This window comes from Varroa destructor, unplaced genomic scaffold (genome assembly GCF_002443255.2).
Source record: "Varroa destructor unplaced genomic scaffold, Vdes_3.0 BEIS01000001.1, whole genome shotgun sequence".
NCBI classification, from domain to species: Eukaryota; Metazoa; Arthropoda; class Arachnida; order Mesostigmata; family Varroidae; genus Varroa; species Varroa destructor.
Window position 1 is genome coordinate 11414716 of NW_019211454.1, and position 20339 is coordinate 11435054.

The 20339-nt window shown below is 38.0% G+C and overlaps 1 protein-coding gene across 5 annotated transcripts in view; it reads left to right on the forward strand.

The window, feature by feature from the left end:
* The first annotated feature begins 493 nt into the window (after window positions 1-493).
* LOC111255295 (nose resistant to fluoxetine protein 6-like) overlaps window positions 494-20339 on the forward strand; it is a 53095-nt gene continuing 33249 nt past the window's right edge. The window contains exons 1-2 of one of the 5 annotated variants that reach the window (XM_086990967.1): window positions 494-631; window positions 718-1905. In XM_086990967.1, the coding sequence (XP_086847093.1) occupies window positions 1416-1905 (490 nt within the window). In that variant the 5' untranslated portion in view covers window positions 494-631; window positions 718-1415. Of the gene's footprint in view, window positions 632-679; window positions 1906-4815; window positions 4904-5819; window positions 6104-20175; window positions 20291-20339 lie in introns of those variants that run through there. The other 4 variants (XM_022817098.2, XM_022817100.2, XM_086990978.1 and 1 more) reach the window with 4 other exon arrangements.

The following is a 20339-nucleotide window of genomic DNA, read 5'->3' on the forward strand; positions in this document are numbered from 1 at the left end:
TAGCTTCATATAAGAAGTTATATTTTTTATAGCTTTTTTTTTCCTTTCATAGAGAACAGATCCTCTATTAAGTTACTTCTTTACAGAGTTCTGAGTAACCTAGCTTTTAAATATTCTCTGGAGATTCAAATATTTGAACCTGACTACCTGTGATTATGGGCGGGCGCTCTCGGGTTATATAAGATAATATATATTTATTAATATTACTATAATATAATATTTGTTAAGCTGACGTGATGCATTATTTCAAGTATCTCTTTGTTGAAACAAAACGAGATTCCAGCCTACTTCTAATAAGTGTACTTGTGTTTTTTCGGTTTACGTCTGGCGACCCTTTTTTACATCCTAGACATGCTTGGATTCCCAATATAACATAGCTCCTTCCGTGCTTCGGTCAGGTTTCGTCAGTGTTTTTTATTTGTTAGCTCAGAAACAAGCACAAACACCCGCTTCCAGAATAACTAGGGCAATCGCGCTCACAAAAATCCGATTTCTCTCGCAATTTCTGAGTCTGTTTCATTTTTTACTATTATTTTTACTGTTTGTTCATTTTTGTCATCAGGTTTTATCTTACAGTCCACCTGTAACTCTGTCCTTTCCTCAGAGAAACTCCTCCCCCGACTATCTCCAAGTAAGTCCCTCATTTTTTCGTGTTTAATATTTTGCATTGATGGTTTTCACGATAGCTAGCAACATTCTCCGTTGTCTTTTTCTCAGCCGCTGGATGCTGCTAGATCGCCTTATCAGCTGTTCCCTCACCACTTGGAGCTCGCCTGGCAACCCGCTGTCCGCGCTGTCTGGAGTCAGAACCACTGCTAGAAAGCAGACGTGGGCCAATCGCGATGTGTGCGTAGCACGCCGCAATACATTTACCTTGGGTCTTCTATTATTATTATTCGCCCGTGTCTGTTCAGACGAAGTCTGATTGCTCTTTGCATTGTGATGCTCATATTGTGTGTCCGTGTGTAATTCTTTAATTTTTTTTCTTTGAGCTGCTGTCACTTGTATTACTTTTTCCTGAAACTATCATCTACTTGGTGAAAGCCTATCTGGAATAAATGGATCGTACTTTATTTATCTGTATTAGCAAATTCAACAATTTAGTCTGATTTGTAAGCAGCAGAATTCTGTAAGTCAGTAACTGCAGAGAATGTTTAATAGAGTCTAAAATACTGTGACAACAAGGGTCCGATATCGTAGAAGACCGTATCGTCTACATGGCGTTCTGCCGAAAACCGTTGGCCGAGGATAGTTGAAAAATTGTCTAAACGACACCGCGTATATTAACTGCCTGTGATACCGTAATCGGTTTGTTCAGCCTCCCAGGAGTGCAAGTTCGGTAGAGAGCGCCGAACCGTGTATTGAAGTGCGCTAAAGTGCTTACGTGTGTATCAGTGTACCTTTGTTTATTCGCAATGATGCCGTGGATTCTATGGTGTGTGTTACTTTGTGATCTACTCGTCGGAACCTTTACTCAGAAAGACCATCATCGTGACCAGCATCATCACAACTATGAACGTCACATATACAGCAAAGCGGACCATAACAATGATCAGGGCTATATTGAAAACAAGAATCAGGGTTACGCAGAAGTTCGTGACCTTAAAGTAGGTGATCCTAGGAAACCTAGCGAAGCTCAGGCTGAAAATGAGAGTGCCACTCATGGCGATAACGATGAGGAGGCAGCTGGATTTATTGAGGAAGAAACCACCACACTCGCGCCAGGAGCTACGACCGTTGCAGACATCGAAGCATGGCTAGGAGAACAAGTCGAGACACAGTTCAGGAAAAGCCTACCCGTATTGGCCCGTTTCAACGGAGATCCGAACGTCACCATCGACTGTACCGCAGCTCTCATTAAGTTTATGCTTTCACTGAAGAAATTGCAGCCATGGGCCATACGAAGTAAGTACTTACAAATTTTCACCTTGCTTGCTAAAGGTGCAGGATAAAGCAGGAAAAAATTGTCTGAATAGAATTTCTAATAAGCCATAGTCAATAGATTATATATATATGGATACTTTTAGCATTTTTCAGAGCATTCGCTCTGAATTCCCATTTAATGTATGTATTCTCCCTATAAGATGTATTAGATACCTACGAGTAAAAGAATATATTGAAAAAACCGTTCATCAAATACTGCACATATTTGAATCCGGTGTACTAAATCATTAGAGCTATTTTATAGCTCTGCGAATTAATTCGAGCACTGGTTCAGAACTGTACTCTTACAAAGTTTTTACAGGAGCCTTAATCTATCTAGGTCATAAAATTTGTTTCTATGATAACCTTGAGAGAGCGCTGACTGATAAGAGAAATCTATGAAGATTAAGGATAACAAGACCGTGGTGGGTGATTACTATCACACGAATATCTACCATTTTATATTTTCTAGAGTTCTGTTGAATAGTCGATTCTGGTCAAAATTGCAAATTGTAAAAATTTCTTTATTGTTTGTCTACTGAAATCGGGTCAAGTCCGTTGTTTGCCAGTGAACTTCAGTTCATAAATATAAGTTTAAGGAATGTGACCTTTATAATGATAATTCTCTAGAAGTCCCATCTCCTGCATAATGTTTATACTCCTTCATGGGATAAGAAACTGATTAGTCTCTTTACAATGCGTAACGATCTTGCTGCTCTCATTATCTGCGTTGACTTCATTCAAGCCTTTTTAAAGAGGCCTTTTTATAAAATTAGAAATCAGAAAAGCGATTTTTTTTTTTTTTTTTATATAGGATTGTGTTGATGATGGTCGCATGACGCTCCAGCTGTTTTCGTAGATGGATGCCTTCTCACGGAAAACACTTCTATTAGTCAACGTCTATTGAAATGCAAAATAAACCGTGCTGTAGGCGGCGTTGCCCCTTGCGGGGGTACCGACGCCTGAAGTGTCCAGAAACTTGCATTTTTTTTTATTGTACATAGATTTTATATGATTGCGAAATATATTGATACCTATATAGTTTCCATTATGCTAAAAAAACACGTTTTCCTATGACAGATGTCATGCTACCAAATAAGTCTTGGGCAAAGTTGATCGAGTGCCAATGGTCACTTTCCCATTTGTTCTCACTCAGGACAGACAGGAATGGTCCAGTCGCTACCGATGTGCGCTTCGACATAAAGACTATAGCTGTAGCACGCAGCTGACGTAAATATCGACTATATATTATAATAGACTACATTATACAATAGACCTTAGGTCCCCGTCAAGCCTGTCAAATCAACTGTACCTATTGATCGTCTGTTCTTCCTCACAGGAACAATGTCAATAATTGACTATCCAGCATTAATAATAATATAATAACTAATAATGACATCAACAGACTAGGTGATATGTTTAAGTCTCATACGTTAAGCGCAAGTGCGGCTCATTTGTCTTTATCCTCTTTAAATCGATCTCTACAACGGGGTGGTTTGAATATGAGTTTTTTTTAATATAAAGCTACTACAAATTAAAGTTATTCGGCTCTCGTGTTATTTTCATGGACACAGTTATTTTACTACGAGCAGCTCGTTTTGAGATAATAGAATACTTAAAGTATTGACTTCGTAACGGTTCACTGTTATGATGGCCTCTTATACGAAAGTGGGCGTGTGTTAAATCAACTAATAACATAGTAACTAGATGATTTAGCAGCATACATTCTGACCGCAGTCTCGCAGCCTTTTATTAAAGCTATTATTTATTATTATTTTTTTTGTTCAAATCATTGTAGAGCTAGAATCCCACCTTTCGATGACTGAATATGCTATCCGATAGCACATGACTTTGCCATTCGCATTTCACACTGCCTGTTTCCCGGGGTGTATGGACACCCTCGGGGGTATTGCTAGTCAAAACTGTACAAGCTACCATCCAAGATTCATATATTTATCGGATACTTTACAACATTTTAAGGATTCAAGAAGAATACTGTGTAAATGTAGCGCTTCTGCATAAACATGGGGCTATATGCAGTATTTTTTTTTCTATTATTTGGAAAAAATTTAGTTGCGAAATGTATCTTATCAAACTTTCGACATTTCTGAGGCAAAATCGATCTAGAGATTTGGCTACAAGAAATGGGGCTATTTAGCTCACCTGCGTATTCTTTTGCATTTCGTAGAACGTTTGCTGAACCGTGGAAAAATGAAATATCCAGTGTAGTTCTCTATCAGGCTGTGACTATTTCACAGATACATTTTTAAAATGGGCTAACATAGATGAATTGCATTTCATAAAAGTCACTATGCAAAGTTGTATAACATCACTACTTTAAGAGCTATCTGGGCAGGTGCGAAGTAGACTTCATAGGTAACAGTATTTGCGGCATACATTAAATAGAACCTCCTCAGCGGAGAAACTGGAAAATTTTTCATCTCTTTACAGTGCTGTCGGTTAGCAAATTTACAGAGGTATTCTTCAAAGTAAAAAGGATATGCTTCTTATTAAAAAGTGTATATATAATTATAGGTACTTCTTGACTAAGTTAGAATCTCGACTTTTGAGTGCGTTACTATGACTTTCATACAAGTGTTCCCCCAACTTTGACTTAACAGCAATTTAGCAACGCTTTCATTCAAACATTAAAATATTATGCAAGAAAGCAATTAAATAGTTTTACTAAAGGTTAGCTAGTACACAGATGCTTTGCTAAACTTTTAATTTCGTCATCCGTTTCAAATCGCGCCAAAATTCAAACCTACTTTATGTCAGTAAAGCTAAAGCCAATTTAATATTCCTTTGTTTTTTTGCTGCTGTCAGTGTAGTTTTACTGTCGGTTGTTGCTGCCACGATGACCGCTTGTGCATTTTGTGGGATATACGGCAGCTAGTTTATGGGAGGGAAAGGAAGTTATTGCTAATAATGATTACTTTTATTTCTAAAATCGCCTTTCGTTTGCCCATATCTCCCCAAGGTACGTACACTGTATTTGCGCATCTGTGAGTGTTACTATCATTCGTTAGAAGCTTTTGGTGAAAACTTATGAAGTTAGTGCTGCCGGCGCTGTTGTACAATTTGCATTGTCTTAAATGTTTGGGTTGCGGTTTCCTCGCCGAAATTATATCGTTGCTATTTGCGATTTCCGCAATGACTACGAACATAATAGCGATCTATGGTATTATAGAAAAACCATGTAACGCCAACTTTCTCGGCTGATCTTTAACCTATTCGTGCACATCTACAGACTAAGCAAATGCTTAAATTTTTCTTCTTTTTCATCATTAAAATACTCTCTACGAAAACATCAAGCACACTTAGCGATAAAGAGGAATGTAAACGTCGTATTAGGCTCTTCAGGGCATTGAATTTCTTTTCTGCCGAATAATGCTCGAGGTTCCTTGTTTGCTCTGCAAGGCTGTAATTATCGTTTTTGTTTTGGTAACGATATGTTTCTAAGGGTTTAAATACCAGTATTCAGTATGTCGGGCGCATAAAACTGAATTCGTCATGCCAACTTCCCGGCTATGAGCGGTGGAAGGAAACCAGAAAATTGCTCCCTTTGCTGTCAACGTTCCTAGTTAAGAGATAGATGCATAGACTCACCTAAAATGATCTTACTTCAAAAGTGGCCTCCAAGCATCCTCATCAAGACGGACAGTCGACTGGGTGCGTTTTTTTTTTATAATACCATGTTTAATGACGGATAGCATTTAAGCAGTAATCTTAACTGCAAAATTATCGTCGCACGTGCCACAGCATTTTTCCTGTTATCCTAGATGAACAGAAAATGTCGAGCAGCTTGATTTTTGCTACCCGATATACCGATCCGCAAGATCCGCTTTCGAAGTAGCGTATTCCGATTTGAACAAAACGATGTCAGTGGCCGCGTGTAGCAGTGAAGGATTCTCCAGTGATAACTACAGCTGGATCTTAAGCAAAAGGAAAACCTAAGGAGATGAATTAGTGCAAGAAAAGTGGCTATAACTACCTTCTTAACAATGTACAACAATTCCAATCGGTGAAGGTCTTTCAGTTTACTATGATAACTGCGCAGTAGACTCCTAAATGTATCGAACAAGTCTATATAGTCATGTGCGTTTTTAATCGTCATCACGTGTAACCAAAAGGTTTTACGGGCGGGTGAGTCCCGCGGGCCTTCAGAACCACTATTAAGGTAGAGTACGTTTAATGAATTCACATCTTGTTAAGCTTCTATTACGCAGGGATATACACAATAATATCTAAACAAATTTTTCACTGGCTTTGTGAGGCAATCAACGTTGTAGCACACAAATCTGTATTCAATACATAAACGCGTGTCTCGCTACGTGAGAGAGATACTTATTGTGTGCTATTAAATTACCGTTTCTAAACCCAATTTCATTCAATCATGAATGACTCACATATGTTTATCTTGATATGTGAGCACTTTCCAATGACAAGTTGCATTTCCGAGGGTATAGTATCGAACGAGATATAATGAACGTGAACACAACTTGGTTCTCGCCCATGCGCTGCTGGCTAAACACCTGTATTAAAAACTTTGCTCCCTAGGTAGGGAAACACCAATGTACTTGATCTTTGTGGTAGTTCGTTCGTATTACGATATTCTTCGGCTGGCCCACTCTGGCTTTTCGAGCTACTGACCTATTTAGCTAATTCGCTTAAATAGCATTCTATTGATTAGATAAAGAGAACCAGAGCAGAAAGATACAAATGTATGTATTGTTTATTGTCTTTCTTGTTCCCTTATGTCTAGAATTAATTCATTCATTCGAACAGCACAGGTCATCAGTGGTGTGTTCTTCGGTTGCTGACTGCACGCTTATAGAAAATGATGTGTTCTATGACGAATTTGTGGACGTCAAAGTTATGTTATATTCGTTGTTTATTGTTCGTTCCATTCTACTGGAACTAGGGATTTGCCATGGACCACAATGTAATGACACACCTTATATGGTTTCGATCATTGGATACACTATAACGTGAAGGAAAAAATTAGTGTAATAATAAAAATCCGCCTATATCCGAAATATATTTCAATAGAAAATTGGTTTTCAATGATCGGTCCCATTCACACAATTTTTTTTTTTGGTACCTGACATTTATATGAATAGTCTCTAGTAAAATTGAGGATCTTTTACCAAATGTGTGTTCATATATAACACAGAGGTTATGCCATCTCCTCAGATTATTTGAGGTTATTTTCTTGCGAGGAAGCAAGTTCTTCTATTCAATTAGACATTGGAACTTCGCTCACCAAAGAAAAAGTAGCGAAGCGTTCTATTGAGACATTAGCTACGAAGGAATAATACATATAATGGCATAATAATGAGTAGTAAACATGGTAACGTGAATCCCTAAAAGACTCAGAGATACGCGGTGATCTAGGTCTAAATCATGCGTAGATATATTTTGTCTCGGTCTCACAAAGCTTAATCAGAAGCTATACTTAATAAAAAAAAACTTACAAAATCCTAGGCGCTGTTCTACATTTAGTTGGATGCATACATATAGTCGGTAGTTAACCGTACCCCTCAAATCTGGAGGTGTTCTACATCTGTAAAATCGCATCGTGTCTTTTCCAGCAACCCCATTTTTCATAATCAATTAGATATCGATTGGTAAGTGCTCAAGTTTTCAACAGATGGTTACGCAACGGGCCCACTCTTATTTATATCAAGTTCTACTCCCGTCTTATGAACGAATTTGATTGCCGAAAAAATTCTGAAAGCCTGAGGCATTTTTCAGTTTCTATAAGGTTTGAAATATTGAGGATAAAGCGGCTCAAACACCATACACATCTTTTTTTTCTTAATAGCAAAAACCAAATCAATAAAAGGGCCAGTCGTTTATTGATATGCTATTTTAGATAAACGACTGACAAAAGTGTTTTAAGTATCCGTTCTGTCGAAGTCCCCAACTTTAACTGTGCAATTATTGCTCACTATTAAATTAACTTATTTTCTAATTGGCGTTTTGTGGCTTAACTAGACGAAAACTTCGAGAATTATAGTCCAACGTTTGAGCTCTCCAGGGTACGCAGATTATGCTTGCCTATCGTGATCTAGAGTTATTTAGTGGATTTGAGTCGTCTCGATATTATGAAGTCAAGCAACATACAACTTCAAATCTTTATCCTTCTCTTTAGTGCTATAACTAGAAATAGATTCCTAAATAAATGCACATATTAAAGTATCGCACATGTTATCTACCGGATCGTATCTTGGAAGGAGACTGCTCAACAGTATGAGTCCAACTTGGCCTCTGCCTTAGAAGTGGCCACATTGTTCGGCTGCGGAGTTATGTATTCGAGTTACTGCCGCGTCCAGTGGTATGCTTATACAGAGCTTTTGAAGGGACAAGCATAGGAATATAAAAGGGACTTAAGCATAAAAGTGAACTGGACAGAAATGCTTTCGAGGGTGAAAATCTCTTCGCTTAAGCTATATATTATTATACGGAACCTATGCAACATAGATATTTCGAACACTAGTTAGTCCGATGCATGTGCCAAAGCGCACATAAACAAAGCATTATGCTGTACCTTTTGTATTTATTTATCATATTTTTCTTTTCGTTAAATTCAACTTCTTCTTACATGATTCAGATGGATGGGATATGGCGCAAACGGGTTTAAGCTTTTTTTTTTGTATGAAAAAGCTTCTTCGTCTGAAAAAATTACAAAAAAATACTTCACAGCCATCTGTAGAAGTATAACTACGTCTACACACAGTATAGCTTCTTAGTGCTTATTGATAACCGCTTAGCATGAGCTCTATGCTATTTCTATCTGCGTAGACACAATATCTCGAGACAACAACTCTTCGGATTCGGAAGATAGAAGTCCTCGTGTAATAGGCACGAATTATTACCGGAAAAATTTTAATTTAGAGTTTAACAATAAGTAACTCCACAGTATTTCAAGTAGCTAATTAAACTTGTACAGTTTTGATAGATGTTTCCAAGGAATATATTGTTGTAGATTGCTTCATAACCACTGTCTAATAGGGAAGGTCTAAACTCAAACAAGATACTAACTCAACTAATACAATGGAAAGGTGTGTTTTCTCTAGAACAAAAGCTTGTTGGAATGTGTTGCCAATGAATTTTATCATCGTCTGACCGCTCTTAGGCTCCTCTGTAAATTACTACTACATATTTTTTTATATTTTCATTTGAAGCAATCATTTTTATGCAACCATGTGCATTCCTAAATAATGTCTATTGAAGTTAAGACGACTTAACTTTTGCACAAGTTCCAACTTTACGTGACGGTAACATGAATATCGGTGCTCTATGATTTCATAGCCAAAAAAAGTGCACGTGCTAAGTTGTTCAAGGTCGTCCTCAAGTTTTGAAAAAAGTCTTCATAAAATCGCTTTGATATCGCAACACCTATTAACTTTATTTCTCCAAGCATTATTCTGCCCAGCCGTTCAGCATTTGCAGACGAATTTGCGAAACATATTTGCGAGCCCTGGCCCTTTCATCGCTGAAATCGTCCGCAAGTCAATGACTTCTTCACACTGTCGGTATCACATGCACCTAGCTGGCATGTGCTTGTCTGTTGTTATTTTCACAAGATACAAAAGCTACAAGAGATGCCATATAAGTGGGTCTTGAAACTGCGAACGGCAGCGGAAACCCAATACATCCACGGAAGCATTAAAGCGGCTTTTGCTAGGTGTAGTCGGAGCGAATCATTCGAGTATAACCTTTGTAATAGATACAGATAATACCAACATTGGTATACCGTAGTGAAAATTTGTAAAGCAACAATAATTTAAAAGCAAGTTAGATGACATGTCGTAACATCTGAATCAAACAGTCCTAATATTTGAATTACGTCATAAATGTTTAGTTGTTCTGCAAGAGTCTGTTGGACACGATTGATTTAAACATTTTATACCATAACAGAATATCTACGCTATTGCACGTACGGTCTCCTAGCTCCGATAGAACCATAATATGTAAATCGTTTCTGTTGATCCATGTCATTCTAGGTCAGTGTGGCAATCTTTACCAAAGTATTTGTAATACATAGCCGTCGTTTATACTGATCTACGAGCGTTACAAAGAAACTCATTATATGACTACGCTATTAGGGTTATTGTGATTTACAGAGGCAGAAGGAGTCGCCATAGCGTTGTTAACCTTCTGTGGATTTTGTTGTGTAGCATTAGTTCTTGTACAACGATTAGGCAGGCCGAACACGTTTGCCAAGACGTACGTCTCCTATAGTTTGACACTTATCTTGCTGAAGGGTTATGTATTATCTAAAATCACACTAACTATAATTGGTAGAATAGAATGTAACGCCATTATATAAAAGTGAAACAAAATTAAAACTATACATCAGGATATTCTAACCATAAGCGTATAAACGATATATATTAATTTTATTGTGTCCATCGTACGGAGAGCTCTCATCGAGCATGCCCCACCCCACATAATCCGTCTCACTACCCATGATGTAAAAACTTTGCTTCAATAGCCACTGCGTTTCCGATCGTATAACAGTTGCGAGACGCTTTGCGAAAACACCTTTGCGATCTTTCTGACCGACACTTCGATAGAATCAATGTTATAGATCATAGATCTGGTGAGCTCATTATTAGGGTCGACAAACGACGAACTCCAACTAGAAGATGATCGATCAGCTATCAAACAAAATCAGCTTAAGTGAAAATAGGACATAGTATTTCATAGACGACGATTAACACGCTCCGATACGCCCACTAAGATGACTGTCACGCGTCTAATATGTAATAATATAATTTGTTATTTACTCACGTTTACCAGGCTTCGTAATTAATTACTTCAATTACCGTATTGATGTAGCAGACGACTCTATTCGTCTTACTTCGCTAAAATTGATACGGTGTCTTTTGATCGTTAGTAGTTACTTTGTTTTGCATGGCAAACCATAACCTTATTCGAGGATAAGATACGTTACCTTGAAAAGCCTAAGCTGGGCTAATTTTAGGTCAAATCTTTTCTAGCGACAGATCGTTTAGTAACGTGGGCGACATGCTATAGCAACATGAACGTTTCTTGTTCACTAGAATGGGCTATCTATAAAAACTAACATGGCTAAATCTTGTTTAATCTAGTAGTCAGCGTAAACAATCAAATTTAGGTTCGATTATCGCTCTGCTTATTTACAAAACTTTGAACCTGTATAGCAGCTAAACCTAGAACTTATCGTGGTGATACGAATGATTTTCAAATGGATTTGTGACTAAGGCCATTCGATTCGTATAATCAGACTTCAGAGCAACCCGGCACATCCGTTTGTTAGACAAAAACAAAATCAGAGTCCCTGACGGCGGAAAACCAAGTCATATAGTCGACCAGTTCTGCGTGATACGAAGACAAGAAACTAAAGTAACAACGTTTTTCGTAGTGGCGAGCTGTCAGCTAAGCGAGACATGGGAACAATTAGTCTCGCGATGAGCCGGATTAGAAACAGGAATGAAAGACGAAGCTGTTGTCCGGTACAAGTAACTTGCTTGTTGTCAAAAGGCTTTAGTAAACCCACCACAAAACTAGGGAAATCTATCTAAGATAACACAAGAAGGAAAAATACGTTGGCGGTTAACAATTTATGAAGATTAATGGCCGCATAAAATTGTAGGCGCATATTAGAAATGCTGAATAAGTTATCGATAATAACAGAAGCGGTTTAATTCGAATTGTTGGCAGGACGTTAGTAGACTGTTCTTTCACGGGAGTTTGACGCTCCTTCAGGTGCACGAACAGATTTTCTTAACAGCCCACCTGCAGAACACTTCTGTGGTACGCATTCGAGCTCTACCTAACGGTTTCGGGGCATTTATCAAGTTCTGCTAGCCGAGTTCCGAGTTGTGACGGTTGAAGTTGTGATGGTTGCTTTTAGCGTAAATTCGGCAGTTAATTTGCCATTGTCATACAAGCAAAACCTGTATTATCAGGCCTTTATTTTGCATGATACGTTAACCTCCTTGTTAGAGATAAATATGCATCAGTAGATATTGTTCATATATATAATATTGGCTTCGTAAAAAAACGTCCGTTATTTATACTATAGCTTGATAGATAGTTTATTCCAGTTACTTTTAATATGTCTCCAGCACGTTAGCCTTTCCATCCGTAAAAAAGGTTCTGGATATTGGCGTCCACAATAAATTTAGGATGTGCGTTTTAGAAGTACTAGGTATATTCCTACTATCGGTTAAATGTGCCTTAGTTATGACCTGCAATTGGTTTAGTTGAATCTTATAAACTGAACTTTGGCTTTCATCCAAAATTATTGAATCTTTCAGCTGGTGCTAGTCACGCATAAAATATGTTTTATTTTTATTATCAATAATCAGAAGCAATAATGTTACCATGCAGCATTTTATCGCTAGAAACATTTGTAACCCCTATAACTCCCACTTCGGCACCAATACCACCTGTTTCTATTAATAAATTATTAAATATATAAACTTTACTACGAGCTTCCTCTCTTTTTATCAGAGGAGTCATTTCTAATGATTTTGCCAATAAGATCTTTTTCTTTAAAATACAATGACTTTTTTTTAACCTGGTTAGAATAAGTCAATGGCAGTTGAGATCTGGTCAAGATGAAAAGATCTAGAACCGCCCAGAGTTTTAAATAGAAGCTTTTGAAAACAGTGAGATTTAGTGGGCAACAAGCTAGCCTTACTCGTAAAGAGTAAGAATGCTTACTCTTTCTAGAAGAATAAATAAAAACTATTCTGGACTATAAGCTCTCAATGTTACAGCTACCATATTCCCCCCCCCCCCCCCCGCGTAATAACCGAAGGGGTCAAAGTCAGAATGTCAAGTAGGTATACAAACGACGATCATGAAATTAGCCGGGTCAACCTGTTATAAAACATTCCGTAGCTATATTTGCTTTGTTTCTTAGGATCGCAGCTATAAATAGTACTTATTATTAAAAAAAAAAAGCAACAACTTTGGATTATCAAACTCGTCAGACAACTTCACTTGTGACTTGTGGAAATAGAAATTCATAAACTATAATCACGATGTTATATTTACTTCCTCAATGAGCAAAGAACGTCCGCTCAGATATAGTTCACGTTACTTTCATATGCGCAGTAAAAACAGTCCTTACCGTACTGTACACACTATGTAGGGGGGGGGGTAGGGAGGGGTAGGGGGGGGAGCAGAGGGGGGCTTGCAACGTTTGATTAGCGTCTGGAAGTTCTCCGCATGATTCACCTTTCGTGATTTAGTGGAAATCTTTGAAATATTTTAAATAATTATAGCATTCGAGTTTCTGTTATTATAAAAGCATCCGAATTTTTTATCTGTATATTTTTTTGGATTCATGATGCTTTTCGACGGCAAGGAAATCTGAACTTCTTTCGCGGGCTTTGCATTGCATAGCATACAAAGCGTGTTACATGGAAGTTTATGCTACTTATTTTAGTTAGATTAGAAATGGTGTCTACAGTCATTTACTACGTGTATTCCCTCCAGCAAGATGATAGAGGTAGAGGCGCATGGCGTGCAAAATAACACATATTATCCAATATCAATCTTCCTCAAGAGGTTTTCAATTCTTCAATGAATATTGTGTAGCACAACCAACCGCGCAGAGTTGTTAACGTTTTTTTTTTACCTCATAGCGTCGTTAATCGTTTACGCTAAGTACTTGAATGCTATGCATTTGCTGGCTATATTCCTTGAACAACAATAAGCTCTCGGCAATATTCAGAGAGAAGCAGGGTCGAGGGTTTTAAAGCGGATCTGTAGAGCTAGTCAGAAGATAAAGTTGCAACTAATTATAAACCTGACCGTAACTTCTCCGTGGCTGATGGTCAGGCAAGTCATTAGGAGAGGGTTAGAGAGGCCAAAGGAGTAAGGTTAGTCAAAACTTTCCAATGGTGTTCTATCGCGGGCAGTCGCGCAACTTTTTACATCGTTTCTGCAAATCTACCAGGTACAAAAATACCAAAATAAGAAATATTTGATCAAAGTCTACAAGCACGATTATGCTTCGTCGAGCACTGTTTCTTTTTAACTATGTGCGGATGAAGTAGCGTTCAGAAATGTCTGAACGGCAAAACCGAGCAGTGTTTGTCTGTAAAATAGACAAGTCTTTGAGATATTCCCTACGAATAAAAGTATTTTTATTTTAATTGTTAAGTTTAGTTTAGCGAATGACAAAGATTTCCGAGAAACGATAGGTTAGCTATGTTTGCTTTCTTAAATGATGCTTCAAGGCCTCATTATTGAAGAATAATGTGATTAGTGAAAGGTTATAAACACCTATGATTTTGTAACGGCGCAAAGGCAAGTTTCTCTTCAGCGTACATTTTATGTATTATTTACTCTGCATTTATACCACGTTTGTTTAAGCGCGACATCAAGGACTTGCCCTCATGAGGAAGTAAGCGGGGGTGAATTTAGCTGGGATACTCCCCCAGCCAGCCCATAAAACAACATGGCGCTCAGACAAGCTTTTATTAACTTTAATAAAAATTACTTATTTTCCTTAATTCCCCATTCTGTAATACCTTACTTTCTCTGATTATTAATAGTCTAGCTTTAGTAATCAAAGCTTTGGGTGCTGGCTTGCATCGCTAAAACGATCCTTCTGAGTGGTGCGAGTGGGCTAATTTTTGTGGATCGCTGCAATTTTGTCCCGGAAAGAACTGCGTGAAAGATGGAACCGATTTAGATAGGTGTTTGTTTTTCCATCCCATAGAGCGTAATGTTAATTTGAGCAGTCTGGCCATCTTGGGCGATCTGCTTGATAATCGTTGAAAATTTTTGAAGGTTGAAATGAATTCAAGGTTCATAGTGGAATACTGATGAATTAATTATTAGATGAATTTTTCTCATAGAGATTAGATGAATATTTTCTCCAAGTGGTAGCGGTTATTGAAATAGAAAAACAGGATAGATACAACTGAAAATCAGGATTATGACGCTGATCCAATTGGACAATGGAACTGACTGTACAGGGCCCAGAACTGGGTTAAGTAGGGTTTTAAAGTGACGCTATGTGCACGGCCGAAGATACCTCGTATACGCGCATGTCGTGCGTTCTTAGATGGGAAATCGAGCTTAGTTGTTTCTTCCGTTTAGCAGAACAAATGTGATGCACTTAACGGGCTCGTTAACCTAAACTGAGGAATTGAGTAGATAATGAGATATAATTACTCTAATCAAAGATTTATAGATTCAATGTAACAACGTTTCAGAACTGCAACCTGGCGTTTGTAAAGATGTCGGCCATAATCAGGTTTCGAATCAGGGTTTAGGTTCAGCCCAAATCAAATTAGAAAAAGAAGAAGCTGACCCAGTAAGTCTACGAGAACCGTTCTGTAAAATGACGCATAAAGCAGAGAAACTGCAACGGAATAGATGTCGCTAATATACGGACTGCGTCAGAAAATGGCATTATACTAGTAGGGTAACAGCGCAGGTGCTATAAAGTCTCAAGCGAATTGCAACGGGATAACTGCAAACGTGTAGTACTGTAAGCGAATGATAGTTTGTATAGCGTGTACCAACTCAGCGATGTTGTCCGTCTGACTATGGGGTCGCATTTATAGATCGCCTAGCTGTTCTTTTCTGTTAGCAATTTCTAGAAAATAGATTGTAGGGGTTGCCGTAAACTATATTTTAGCGCGATTTTTAAAGAATTTTTTCTTTCTTTCTTTCTGGCAGTCTAGTATCTATATAGAGGTTTATGTAGAGGAGGTATTTCTTGTTACCAGTCAATTGATCTAGATGAGTTAAGTAGGAATGCTCTACGTTTTCATATATCTGAAATGGATACTTTGGAGTGAAAATGGCAGAAAGCAAATGTAAAATCTGTTTTCCCCGTGCGGCAATGAGCTAAGGATCTGAATAGAAAAAATTTCAAGCGGTTTTTACGCGATATATATAGATCTCATATAGATCAATTGTAAGATTAAGGCTGATATGGCAAACTCTTTAGTGGCACAATAGCCTTCTTTCCAGTATTCATCCGCCGACGTAGCGCAAACGAATAATTGACTGTGTTTATTACATTTGTTGAATGCAGGTGTTTATTTCAAGTATAAATGAATATTTTATATTTTTCATTGCTTGCGTCGATTAGCACTCGTGTAGTAAGTCTATTCTTACGACAAATTTGTACCCTATGGGTCGACAATAAAACCCGTGATGCCTATATGTGATGGCTAGTTAATGCCTCTTATGTCAGGGGGACCAATGCGCACCTCTAATTGTATAGTTTCAGTAGCGAGTTCAAGGTGTGTCCTCCAATGGGGAGTCCATTATCAACTGTATTTTATCATAGCGAACATGGCACGCCGACAGCAAGCGAAGCAAATGTCCCGTATGCAAACCTCTATAAGTCACATAACTAGCCTCGTACCTCGAATCTTCTTGTATGTCAAACTATGGTACGTATGCAATGATATTTCATTTTTGTAAGTACGGAACAGTTTCGTGCATTCACGATCCATGATACGTAACGTTACTATGTAAATGGACGCTACACTAGTTCGAAGCCTAGACTAGTTATTGCCTATGGGGGCAAGAAAGCACATAGAAACCAAATCATGGAAAGTAGGTTTGGTGAAGATGTTATGCAAGTCCTTCACTTAAAAGTATGAGCCATTTACAAAGTTTACCACAACCAGAAATTATTATGCAAATAAAAAAAATTAATACTAAATATAGCTTTATTAAATATACTTTCAACTGATTTAGACATTAATCTACTGCAGATATCCGAGTTACGCCTGTTATCAAGTCAAATTAGGACAGCCATACCAGGCTGCATGACCGATGCCAAAAGGGAGACGAAGTGCAGGACGTAGCATTGTTGTCTGCGATCCCAGTTGCCAGAGTTTCTTTTCCATGCACTAATCGTTACCTCCCTGCCAAAATAGCGCTCTGGCAATTTTAGTTCGTTTTAAGAAATTGAAAAATATACCGCAGTGAGATAATGACACGGTAATTCGTGTCTTAATTTACCGGAGCAACGTAATACTGCTATTGATATGATTCTACTAACATCTTGCTTCATCCGGGTGCTGGCGCCAACTGAATTATCAGTGCCCAGCTTTTACTACAGACTCCGATCCGTGTTGATCTGTACTGCATGATCGCTTTTAGAGACCCTCTTCTCGCTGACCGCTAAAAGCTTAAATAGGACTAAATCATCGAACGAGATATAGCGTTTTAGCAGAGTTGTATTCCGACAAAAATGCTTAAATATACTGCTTTTCGTATACTACGATTACTGACGCGAAATGTACCTAGTTTCCACGATGACCTTTTTTTTTTTTACCTCGGCGACTTGCATACGCTACACGTAGATGTACATCGTCGTAGTAGATGAATTGTTTTGCAATATCGTTGCGAGAAAAGCGATAGTGCCGGCAGTAAATCAGCGCTCCATTATCTCTTACTCCCGATACGAGATCCGTTACCAACGAACATGTTTCCTTCCTTGCCCCTTCCTTGATTTTTCATTCTCCTATAATTTAGTATTGGTTAATCATTATGCTGACACTGCGATAAAGTAAAGTGCCTACTATCATCTACTTATCAGATCTACTTAGGTTTGCTATTGCCATGACAAGCCTATACATGTTGTGTTACACCAAAGGTAAATGGCGCGATTTGGTAGCTTTAACGACGACGTCATGGTATTCAAGGTGCCGCTGACACTGATTGATATTGAGAAACAATAATATCGTGCATTATTTTTCGTTTTGTCTCAAATTGATGCTAAATTCTTCAGCTATACACGATCTACGATTTTTATAAGAATATCTCGATTAGGACGGAAATCGTTCCGAGGTATTTTCATGGAAATGAACTCATAGAGGAGAGTCAGACAGTGGGTTGTCTTCTGAGTAAAAATTCATAACAAAAATTATATCTACCCTTGCAAATTAAGCCGCTGTTGCAACTGATTCAATAACAAGATGAATATTTGTTGTAGATAGTTTTATTACTATTACCAGGTGAATTGGAGGAAAACCAATCAAATTTTAATCGAAATTGCTTATTGACCCCCTGAAGCTATATTCGTAATTGTTAGAGCTTTGTAGCTGTGATCCGATTTACGTGCTGAAGGCGTGCTGAACAAGAGGCCATTTGACGAACGAAGGAAGGCATTTACAATAATTCCCCGTAGTGCTATATATTCCACTAAATAAAAGCTTTCCTCAACTGCGTGCCTTATTTCAATGTACATATAAATCTCCGATGTATACATTTTTTATCGGGTTAGATGATTATTTTAGAGAAAAAAAGGGAACAGAGAATCCATTCTCATGCCGACTAATAATAAATACTTAAACTATATATAAATAAATACTCCTAAGCTGCATGAGATTAAGAAGTATCTAATTTTTATAAATGGAAATTAACCATTTTTGGACACCGCGTATATTTACTCTAATTGGAAGCAAATTGTAGACCACTTCCTTATTCACGTACTAGTTTTTACATGTGCTAGATTTTTATCTCTATTATTTTACCAATATCTTACTTCAATAGTTTGTGATAGGGTTAGCCTGTTAGTTGGAGTTCGATTAATTGTCTAAAGATAAAAACTTTGCAGTTACGGAGAGTAGTTCCTGTGTAGTTATGTACACAGCTGTACCACCTTGTTTTTATACTGTACATACCTTAAATGTAAGCACAGTGTTTATTACCAATACTCAAGCAGCATTGTCAACAAAAAATTGTTTCTTATTAGAGCTCTATTTCTCTAAGAGTCTGACATTACGTCGGAAACCGTTTTTACCGTTTATTGTAAACTGAACACGATGATAACCAAACGTAAACGGAATTCTACATATGGAACTCCCTCGCTTAATGCTTCAGTGCGCTATACATAGAATGCATTACAGCCATTAACTGTATACAATGAGCGTCTTCTTGTCCATCTGTTTATCATTCACACGAATATATTTCGTTAGGATAACATTGGTGCAAATTCGCTGCTGAGCTCCATTTGCTTGCCTTCGAAACTTCATAACCTTGCCAGGAGGGCCACAGCAAGATCTCTACCAAGAGACTTACATTTAGAGGAGATGCACCCTTATCAACAAATGCATCAGGAGAACTTCAGCGCTTTCAAAGAAGAACCGATTTGCTTCAATACATCAGTATAGGTGACAAGACTTCGGTGTCAGGATATGACATGTAAAAAAACAAATAGTCCGAATATCGCTTCAAGGGCTGGATTGGATCGAAGAAAAGTCTACAGAAGATCTTGGTCAGCAACCGAGCATTTGCTTTCCCCTGGGGGTGATGGTATAGTTGTGCATTCTAAATGTATGTCAGAGGGTACTACCTTTGTGAAAAATATAGCTGAAACGTTTTGAAGAGATCACTTCATGCTTTTCGTCAGGACAATCTTGAACTCTTGTTCTGCTCGTATCGAGTTGCTTGCAGAAAAACTAAACGCTTTTGTTACCTCTGTCTTTACTGAGTCTAAAGACAGCTAAAGACAGTGATGAAAGGAATTAAAAGATAGAGCGAGGTTCTATTTTTACGACCGACTTCGAAAAGCGTTTTCTGGACTGGAAAAAGCAGTGATACATATGTACTATGTCCGGCGGAGATTACGTCAAAGGGGATAACAGGGATTTGGATGATTGAGGCACGTGAGGTTTGTATAATTAGAAAATGTATTACTTTTTCCACGGCAGATTTTCGAAGTTTCGGCTTTCTGTCGCGGACTATATCGTTAACTATCTCCATAAGAGAAGTTCATTGGCGCTAAGTCTAGAAAATGGCAAGAATATTCTACGGGGCCGCTTCGTCCAACTTATCTGTTTCGAAAATTCTCATCAAGATACACTTTTACATCATGATGATAGTGTGCAGGTACGTTGCTCTGTCGGAAATGAAATTTATTTTCACCGAAGTTCTAATCATTCCGTTTAATTTGAACGTAGCTTCGTTGTTTTAAATAATTTTCTCCGAAACTGCGCATCCTCTTTATATTTTTCCAAGTACCACTCTAAAAATTGTCCAGACCATCGTATTTTTTTGGCCGCACCAAGGTTTGTTTACAAATATGTGAATAATTTACAAATGCCTCACTTTTATCCAATCAATTACCGCAAGTTACGACAGTGTATATATTTTTTTAAACATATATATATATATATATATATATATATGTGCCGTGGCATAGATCCGGTCAAGCACGAAGCTGAATTCTGCTATTTGCTGTTGTCCAGTTCTAGTGGCTCAAACCGTAGAATGGCCTTAGCTAACCGACATGATCTTGCTTAGCGTATAGCAGCATCTCTACCTATATCCAGCCGTACACGCGTATCTCGTTGGTGTCTTGGAAAGTGTTTCAATTGTGGTAAGTTGCACCGATACCAGGTTCGAACCCGGGCATAGACAGACAGACG